This window comes from Peromyscus californicus, unplaced genomic scaffold (genome assembly GCF_007827085.1).
Source record: "Peromyscus californicus insignis strain IS unplaced genomic scaffold, ASM782708v3 Scaffold_15__1_contigs__length_86483966, whole genome shotgun sequence".
In the NCBI taxonomy this organism is placed as follows: Eukaryota; Metazoa; Chordata; class Mammalia; order Rodentia; family Cricetidae; genus Peromyscus; species Peromyscus californicus.
This window is the reverse complement of record NW_026294447.1, coordinates 8049213-8059886: the sequence shown is the minus strand read 5'-3', so window position 1 is coordinate 8059886 and position 10674 is coordinate 8049213. Positions and strand designations below refer to the sequence as shown.

Genomic DNA, 10674 nt, shown 5'->3' with positions numbered 1-10674 from the left:
ACCACGCCAATGGAAAAGTAATTATTGATGATGCTGTAAGGCACAGGATCTCCTTTCTCATCTTTGTCGTTGGGTATGACTTCAAACTTCCATCTGTCCAGCATGATTTCTGTACTGCTTTCAATGTCTTTTAGGATTTTCATCAGATTTTCACCTTCATAGCCTAATAAAACATGTTATAGTGAGATAAAATATAAACAAATGACAAAGAGTTACACTTATATGTGTCTGTTTAATTATATGAATTATTCTGAAACCAACTAATATACTTTAATTTTAATGTAAATTAAGAATTGGCTATAATCTTATACTGGCACCAAGATTTTATGCATACTTTTTACTTGCAACAAATATTTCTTTTTTGTGGTATAAATCTTCTGTTTATCCAACTGCTAAACAACATTTCTACCGCATATTCTTTGACACTTGTGTATTAATATATTAAAATGTAATTAATTTTCAATTCTATACTTCCTAAGCATCCTTTCATAGAAAATACCAACTTCCACCTTATTGCTGAAATTGCAAACTTAGTTGCCATGTTAGATTTCCCATCAGTCCCTCCTCTTCCCATTTCCTTCTAGTGGCAAAGAGAAACTTTAAAGAATATAAGCTGCTCATTTTTGGCATATTTCATTCCATTTCATAATTTATCTACTTGCAGTGCACCTATGCATCGATGCTTTCTAGATAGCTTGCTTTTATTTTTTCACTATGGTTTCAACTCAGAGAACACTTCTTTTGGCAGCCACCTCCCAACATAAAACATTAGTTTACTTCTGTGGAAGACTCAACCCCTGTGCTCAAAACTGCCCTTCTCTTAGAATAGGTACACTGCATTTTACGTTTGTTTGTTGTTATCACTACAAGCCTCCCTTGCCAGACTGCCAAATCCCTACTTTAATGGATTAGCTATAGATGGTCAATGTGCAACCCCCTGTTGATTTGATACTACATTCTCTTGAATTTATCTGTGAGTGTATACCATCCAGTGAAGACTGATGACCAACGTGGGGAATGTTATTGTCCATGTTAATTGATGGCTTTACATCTAGTAGTAATTCATTGAAAAGATAAAAATATATTAAAATCTTAGCCAGATTTACTAAAAGAAAGGTTACAAATAATTAAAATTATGAAAATGGATGCATTACCAAAGGTGCCAGTGAAATATAGAAAATTCTATGACAATACCTTAAATAATTTTACTCCACTAAAATAGATTTTGTAAAGAAATGGATAAATTCCTTGATGTGTAAATGTACAAACAGTAAACCATGATGAAACAAATAATCTGAAGAGATCTATAAGTAGTAATGAGAGTGAAATAGTAATAAAAATTCTCCCCACAAATGCCAAAGTACAAGACCAGATGGGATCACCTGTAGAATCTTACCAGAACTTCAGAGAAGAAAAATAATTAGAAAACTACAGTTATTCCAAAGCACATAAAAGGAAGGAGGCAATCTACTTCTGAAATCTTACTTCCACATATGTGTAATGACATGCTTATGTGTGTGTACGTGTGTGTGTGTGTGTGTGTGTGTGTGTGTGTGTGTGTGTGTGTGTTTGCATGTGTATGTGTGTGTCCTGCCTCACACACATACATGATGGGGGAGTGACAGACAGACAGGCAGATGAACAAAGAGACATAAAGTGTTTTAATAAAATGAAAATAAATAAAATAATTGAGAATAAACCAATCCAATAAAAATGAATAAAAGCAGAGAGGAAGAATGCTAAAGGGGAAATGTTTAAGCAGTGAGGGATTATGGGAAAGAAGGGAGAAACCTGGAGACTGGGAGGAGAATTAACCAAAATGAAGGTGTATGAAGAAGCCATACAGAAATATACTATTTTACAATTTCATTTAAAAAATACAAAATTGGAGGAGACAGTCAAATACATGTTACAGGAAAGAGGAGAGGCTTGCAAGCACAATAGGGATTTATGTAGGGATGGATACAAAGTAGACAGTGAGGAGAAGACAGAGATTACATTATGCAAAGCTAAGGATATATTAAAGAAAAATGGAAATTTACTGGTTTGTGTGTTAATTAAAATATCTTTTAGTAAAATAATATGAGCTTGAATGGGAATCCCCTGAATTGGTGGACAATGCTACTCCCAAAACACATGACTCATAATATGAAAATTTAATAAGGAGTGGGATACCTCCTTGCAGTTATTGTTCAGGGAAGCCTCAGAAGTTCCCAACACAGCACACACTATTGATAATTGTTTTCAGTTGCTCACTATAACTAATAAACTGATGGTAAGAACATATTGTTAAAAACAACACATTTCTGGATTACTAGACATAGAGAAATTAATCTTGAACCAAAACAGTAATATCATATGTTCTGGATCACTGCCAGTAAGGTAGATGGAGGGAGGAAAGCCATAAACGATCTGATCAGCACTGGGCCCTACATGTTATAATACTGACCTGCCTGGCAAAATGTATTCACTGACACAGAATCAGAACTGTTAAGGGGTTAATCAATTGCTTTCTGGTTAGATTTGAGGCTTTCTTTGTAGGAGGGAATTTATGCCTACTATGGTAAACACAACAGAGGTCCATAACTGGGAAGGTCATAGCCCAGGAAACTTATTACTTTTTTTTGGCTAAACAGACATGTCAAAATGTCTTCTAAATATTTACACTTATACTCATAGGTTAGTGCTAATTTCACCTTGAGAACAAAGTTTCCTTTTTTTGTAGTTGGCTGTAGTTAATGCAGAGACACATGCCTGGTCAGAGCACTGAGAAGTGACTATGAGTGCTAACTGGAATATTTATATCAACTCTCCCCTCCCTTGCAGTACAGAAAATATCACAAGAGAGGGGATAAAAAGAACTCAAAAGCAGGACAGAACAGTGATGTAAAACACTGTCTTCAGGACATGCTACAGCTGCTGCACTCATGAACCTCCAGCAGCTGTAGTCACCTGCAGAGGATCAAGCCATTAAGCCTTCCATCTTGGATGGGGAAATAGGTCAGGAGGGAACTTTTGTCAACTGATGGCAGCTGTTGCAGAGATAGTCATTTTCTTTGGGGGTATATGTTACTAATGCTCTAGTGGATGGTGTACACTTATACACAGACTAGCAGGAATAATTGATTCAATGGGCCACACAAAATATATAAAGGTGAATGGGGACATTGTTGGGGATGGTCTTCAGGAAGCATTGAAAGGGGGTAGTGTGGGTGGATATGATCAAAATACATGTATTAAATTCTCAAAGAGCAAATAAAACTATTTAAAAATAAAATAATGCTTCTAAGTAAGCTGTATCTCTCTCTTTCTCTAGTACAGCCATATGCACACATACATGTACAGTTATATATTCCAAAAATTATAGCCCAAGTTGTAACACTTTAGTTTCTATCTCCAACTTTTGGCCTCTAACTTAATAGTTTGTTTGTTGAACAAATAACTGCCAGCAGCTGGGAGTAGTCATTGCATCTAATAGCATATATATTACTGGTAGAAATCACTTGGTTAAAAGAAAAAGGAAGAGGTATCCTCAAATACAACATTCTCTAAAGGAGACAACATTACATTTAAGATAGACTTGTTCAAACAGCAACACTAGAAATTCCACTGTTGGAGCTTACTATAACTTTCATGCTAGATTTTAAAACTAAGCACTATTAAATAGATAAAACAAAGATTAGAATAAATAATTACACTAATAATTATAATAAATAATTACACTAATACATCAAATCATAGAATAGTTTAAACTAAAATATATGGAAACATTATGTTAAAATGGCTGCAAATTAATATATCTCACTTATGTTATGTAAATAGTTAATAATGTTATATAGATGAGGTACTTTATTTCAAATTTTAAGAAAAATAATTACTATGATTGTAGGGTACTCCAAATACACAGTGAACAAAGGAACTGGATAATTTCAAATGGGCTATCATCTCATCGAGGGACTCTCCTGATTCTTCTGAGGAGCGTGACATTCGAAGTTCTTGACCAACATGCTCAGTGTTGCACAAGTGGTGAGAAACCTGCACCTGCACGTGCTCGTCTTCATAATGAACCCTAACCAACAGGTGTCCCATTTCCCAGATGGCTCCACTGGGGAGTGGTGGGTCCTTGATTTTCCTGGAAGCCCTTTCTAGTCTTCTGGCAGGTTCAGTAATTTTGAGGGTGAAACTACATCCAGCTTCTTCACTTAGGGGATATCACTAAACAATGCAGTCCAGGCTCCCACCTCTAATATTAACACCTAAGTAATGAGTAATTTGATGATCCCTCCAGGCTTCCTTTACTCATTGCAATACTAGAAACTATGTGTCCTTCCTCACCATTTAACACATAATGAAATGCAACCTCCTTAGGAGGGCTTTATTGACCATCTAGCTAATGCTAGTTCTTTTCTGCAATTCACTCTTCTGTAGCTCTGAGCTTTGCTGAATCTATGTTATTTTCCCCAGATTTATAGTTCATGTTACTTAATGAAGATTTAGTTTCTAAAAGGATAAGAGCCACATATTTATTTCCCCTCTACTGGGCCAGAACACAGTAAGCTCTTTGAGAATTCATCTTTAATCTGATTTTACACATGTTGTAACCTTTTCATCCACCAATAATATTTATGTGGTGTTGTATGAATTAATCTGTATAAATGTGGAATTCTTTATTCAATTTGAGGTTTAATTCACTTGATAACTAGAAAACAAAAGATAATGGACTAAATTTTCAAAGATGAATTTTTTAAAAGATCAAATATATGTCCCAAAAGACTACAATAAGACACACTGATAATTCCCTCTCTTCAACTAATACACATATCTGAAAATCAGTGAACAAAAACATCCTGTAATGGTTATTTCTTTACCTCTCCCAGTTTCATGGTATCTAACTAAATACTAATAATATCATTGTACTATGACACCCTTTAGAAAATCCAAATAGAATATAGGCTAAGTATTTTATTTACTTCCAATTATGTCTGTGTAACAAATACAACAGTTAAATGGATGTATATGGAGCAAAAGTTCTCAACTTTGTTGTAAATCATGTTTGCTTAGGTATTTTTTTTCAAATGACAGTTGACTGCCAGAGTCCCATCCCAAGGGATTTTTATTCAGCATATTGAAGGTAGGGTCAACCACTTTATTTTTAACAAGCTCCCAAGGGCTTCTGTCTTTGGAGACTCTTCCAAACTTTTCAAAGTGTGTTTAGATTAAAAGAAAATATTTAGAGTTTGCCATACATCTCACAGAAGACTGCTGCACCACAAGAGGCCACTCAGGCACACAGATAGCTAGGTAACCCCTTGTCTGTGGACCAACAACACTCCTCCAGGGCCCATCCAGCCTACCCTCATCAGCCCCTCATCCTCATCACCATATGCTGGCCCATACCTCTGGTGGAAGCCCCCTGCTCCAGTAGAGGCCACATGTACACCCAGAACCTCAGAACCCCTGACTAGACCAGAGGCCATGTCAGCCTCTAGAACTCCAGGCCCCAACATGGCTGGAAACACTCTGTTTGACAAGATGCCACCCCAGCCATCAGATGTCTAGCCCTCAACTTGGACGGAGACCTTCTAATCAACAACCATAGGTCATACCTGCCAGAAGTCTAGAAAGGAAACAGAAATCAGGAACAAAACACCCATCTAACAAAGACAAAATCAGAAATCAGCATCTAGATTTATATTCACCCCATTCCCAGATACCTAGACATCAGTGTAAATATACAATCAACAACAGTCAGGGCAATGTCACCCCAGAGCTCAACCATACTATTATAGTAAGCACTGAGTATTCCAACACAGCTTATGCACAAGTGAAAACTAACTTTATGAAGATGATAGAAGTCCTTAAAGAGGAAATGAATATATCCCTTAAAAAGAAAGTAAAAAAAAAGCAAACCGGAGAGACACTGCCAGCCGCCATCAGGAGAAGGAAGATGTAAAGTACCGGTAAGCCACAAGCCACGTGGCAAGGTATAGATTAATAGAAATGGATTAATTTAAGCTGTAAGAACAGTTAGCAAGAAGCCTGCCACGGCCATACAGTTTGTAACCAATATAAGTCTCTGTGTTTACTTGATCGGGTTTGAGCGGCTTGGGACTGGCGGGTGAGAGAGATTTGTCCTGACTGTGGGCCAGGCAGGAAAGCTCCAGCAACAAATGGCGTCCAACGTGGTGACAAGAGTTTCCACCTAAAACCTGAAAAAAGATTCTAAAACGGAGCTAAAAACAGCTTCCTAATTGTCTCTCTCAAATGAGCGGCAGCTGCCGGTTTGAGCTACTGGCGGGTTGCTGGCGTGCGCGCTCGACCTGCAGTATGGCGGGAATGAGGCCTCTGCAAGTGGCACATTAAGCTACATTGTGGATTTAGCCTTTGCTAGTACAAAACAAAAAAAGAGGTTTCTGGGCTACACGCTGCTTGGATAAAAGCATAGACCCACGATAGCTCCCAGAGCTGGTGGTAAAGTACCACGCCAAGTTGGGAAGCTGAGGTGGGCGGAGCCAGCAGCCACAGTTGCTGCAGCTTAAAGCAATAGATTCACAATAAGACAGATTCAGATGTAATAGTTTAAAATGTGTGTAAAATATACGTAGGCTTGAAAGAAAAAAAAAAAGGTGATATATACAGTATAGAAACAAATACATGGTTTTAAAAAATAAAGTCTTTAAAGAGACAGTAAAAGTAATATAAAAAATAAGCCACGTAGAGATGACTATTACACAGAGAGTCTGGATTGTGTTGTCTTTGGGATTCTTAACTACAGAGAGATATTTGATTGTAAAGGAAGCTGAGTTAAACCAGTATGTATATTTTAAAGATACTTTGACTTCAAAATTTGGATGTAAGGATATGTTGCTTTGGAAAAGAGTCTCTTTTGTTTCCACAGAAAGCAAGAGGCTATGGATTTGTTCCAGATTAAGACACATCAGGTTTGACCAGCCAAGACCACCTGAAAGGTCTCCGATGACACCATGGCCCAGATGATCCAACATCCAGAACCGTTTCAAGGCAACTGGCTCAGATGATACAGCCTCACGGACTACTCCATGATCCTAAAATTTTCTTTGTTTCCCCAGAAGCTACAGCGCCCCCCTCCAGCAGGAAGTAGTAAGAGAAGCTACGCCCAAATTCCCAAATATACCAAGCTGACTTTGGAGATGTGTAAAGGTTAAAACCTTCCTTTTTAAGAAAAGAAAAGGGGAAGTGATGTGGGATGGTCTATATGTCAAATGTGTTGCTGATTGGTCAATGAATAAATCACTGATTGGCAGTGGCTAGGCAGGAAGTATAGGCGGGACTAAGAGAGGAGAAGAGAGAGGACAAGAAGCTGGGGGAGAGAGACACTGCCAGCCGCCATCAGGAGAAGGAAGATGTAAAGTACCGGTAAGCCACAAGCCACGTGGCAAGGTATAGATTAATAGAAATGGATTAATTTAAGCTGTAAGAACAGTTAGCAAGAAGCCTGCCACGGCCATACAGTTTGTAACCAAAAAAAAAAAAAAAAAAAAAAAAAAAAAAAAAAAGCAAACCAACAGTTGAAGGAAACCAATAAAACTCTGAAGACATGAAAATAGAAATAGAAGGAAATAAAACAAAAACTAAGGGAATTCAGGAAATGGAAAATCTAGGGACGTTAACAGAGACTAGAGATACGAGAATCACCAACAGAATACAAGAGATGGAAGAGAGAATCTCAGGTGTTGAAGACACCATCGAAGAAATAGATACATTGGCCATATAAAATGTTAAATCTGAAATATTCCTGACACAAAACTTCCAAAAAATCTGAGATACTTTGAAAAGAACAAACCTAAGAATAATAGGAATAGACGGAAAAGAATGACAGCTCAAAAGGTCAAAAACATTTTAAACAAAATCATAAAAAAATTCCTAATTTAAAGGACATGATTATAAAGGTACAAGAAGCTTACAGAACAGCAAACATATTGGACCAGAAAGGAAAGACCAATGGCCACATAACAATCAAAACACTAAACCTACAGAACAAAGAAAAATATTAAAAGCAGTAAGGTAAAAAAGAAAAAGCCAGGTAACATACAAAGGCAGATACATTAGAATTATACCACACTTCACAATGGAGACTCTAAAAGACAGAAGGGCCTGAAAAGATGTCCTGCAAACTGTAAGAGAGAACAGATGCCAGCTAAGACTACTATACCCAGCAAAACTTTCAATCACCATAGATGAAGAAACAAGGTATTTCATAATAAAGTCAAATTTAAACAATATTTGTCCACAAACCCAGCCACACAGAATGTACTAGAAGGAAAACTCCAACCAAACAAGGTTAACTATACACATGAAAACAGAGAAAATAAATAATCTCACACCAGCAAAATCAAAAGAAGGAAACTAAACATACACACACACCACCACCACCACCACCACCACAAACAAAATCAACAGCAACAGGATGACAGGAATTACTAATAATTCTTTCAGTGATAACTTTCAATATGAATGGAATCATTTTCCTAATAAAAAGACTCAGACTAACAGAATAGATGTGAAAATAGGATCCTTTATGCTGCTGCAGACAAGAAACACACCTCAACATCAAAGACAGACATTGTCTCAGAGGCAAGAGTTAGAAAAAGATTTTCAAAGCAAATTGACCCAAGAACAAACTGGTGTAGCCATTCTAATATCTAACAAAATAGACTCCCAAACAAAGTTAATCAAAAGAGAGAGGGAAGCACACTTCATACTCATTAAAGGAAAAACCAATCAAGATGATTTTTCAATTCTTAACATTTATGCCTCAAACACAAGGGCTCCCACATATGTAAAGTAAATACTACTAAAGCATAAAATCACACAATGACCCTCACACATTGAAACTGGGAGACTTCAATATGCCACTCTCACCAATGGACAGGTCATCCAGACAAAAACTAAACAGAAAAATAGGGGAACTAATAGATGTTATGAGTGGAATGACCTAACAGATATCTACAGAACATTACCCAAACACAAAAGAATACATCTTCTTTACTGCACCTCAGGAAACATTCTCTAAAACTGACCACACACTCAGTCACAAAGCCAGTCTCAACAGATACAAAGAAAATTGAAATAGCCCCCTGCATCTTAACAGACCACCATAGATTAAAGCTGAATTTCAACAACAACAGAAACAACAGAAAGCTTACAAACTCATGGAAACCAAGCAACTCTCTACTGAATGATTACTGGGATGAGGCAGAAATAAACAAAAGAATTAAAGACTTCCTAGCATTTAGTGAAAAGGAACATAGAACATACCCACCTAATCTCATAGGACACAATGAAAGCAGTGCTAAGAGGAAAATTCATAGCATAAGTGCCTACATAAAGAAATTGGAGAGATTTTATACTAGCAACTTAACAGCACACCTGAGAGCTCTAGAACAAAAAGAAGCAAGGTCACCCCAGGGTAGTAAATGGAAAGAAATAATTATATTGAGGGGTGAAATCAATAAAATACAAACAAAGAAAACAATACAAAGAATAAATGAAACAAAGAGCTGTTTCATTGAGAAAGCCAACAAGAGACAAATTCTTATCCAAACTCACTAAAAGAGAGAAAATATCCAAATTAACAAATGTAGAAAAGGGGGGGGGGGGACATAGTAACAGATATCAAGGAAATCCAAAGAATCATTAGGTCATACTTTAAAAACCCAAACTCCAAAAAATTGGAAAATCTAAAAGAAATTGATAGATACTACTTGCCGATGTTAAATAAAGATAAGATAAACAGTTTAAATAGACATATAGCACAGAAGGAAATAGAAGCAGTCATTAAAAGTTTATCAACCAAAAAAAAAAATTCCAGGACCAGATGGTTTTAGTACAGAATTCTAGCAGACTTTTAGAAAAGAGTTAATGTCAATATTCCTCAAATTATTATATAACATATAAGCAGAAGGAACATTGCCAAATTGATTTTATGAGGCCACAGTCACCCTGAAACCCAAACCACACAAAGATTCAACAAAGAAAGAGAATTATAGACCAATTTTCCTCATGAACATGGATGCAAAATTACTCAATAAAATACTTGCAAACCAATTCCAAGAACTTATAAAAGATCGTCCATAATAATCAAGTAGTCTTCATCCCAGAGATGCAGGGATGGTTTGACATATGAAAACCTGACAATATAATCCACCGTATAAACAAAGTGAAAGTAAAAATCACACGAACATCTCAGTAGGTGCTGGAAGTCTTTAGCAAAATCCAACAACCCTTCATGATAAAAGTTTTGGAGAGATAAGTGATACAAGGAACATACATAAAGATAACAAAAGCAATTTACAGCAAGTCAATAGCCAACAGAAAATTAAATACAGAGAAAATCAAAGCAACTCCAATAAAATCAGGAACTAGACAGGTTGTCCACTTTCTCTATATCTATTCAATATAGTAATTGAAGTTCTTTCTGGAGAAATAAGACAGCTGAAGGAGCTCAAGAGAATATAATTTGGAAAGGAAGAAGTCAGAATAGCATTATTTGCAGATGATATCATAGTATGCATAATCAATCCAAAAATTCTACCAGGGAACTCCTATAGCTGATAAACACCTTTACTGAAGTTGGTGAATACAAGATTAACTAGAAAAAAATCAGTAATCCTCCTGTATGCAAATGACAAGTTA

The 10674-nt window shown here is 36.5% G+C and overlaps 1 protein-coding gene across 7 annotated transcripts in view; it reads right to left on the bottom strand.

Annotated features, from left to right (window-relative positions):
- Dgkb (diacylglycerol kinase beta) overlaps nucleotides 1–10674 on the bottom strand; it is a 713645-nt gene that overhangs the window by 388640 nt on the left and 314331 nt on the right. For all 7 annotated transcript variants that reach the window (XM_052738362.1, XM_052738366.1, XM_052738363.1 and 4 more), the window contains one exon: nucleotides 3–163. In XM_052738362.1, the coding sequence (XP_052594322.1) occupies nucleotides 3–163 (161 nt within the window). The remainder of the gene's footprint in view (nucleotides 1–2; nucleotides 164–10674) is intronic.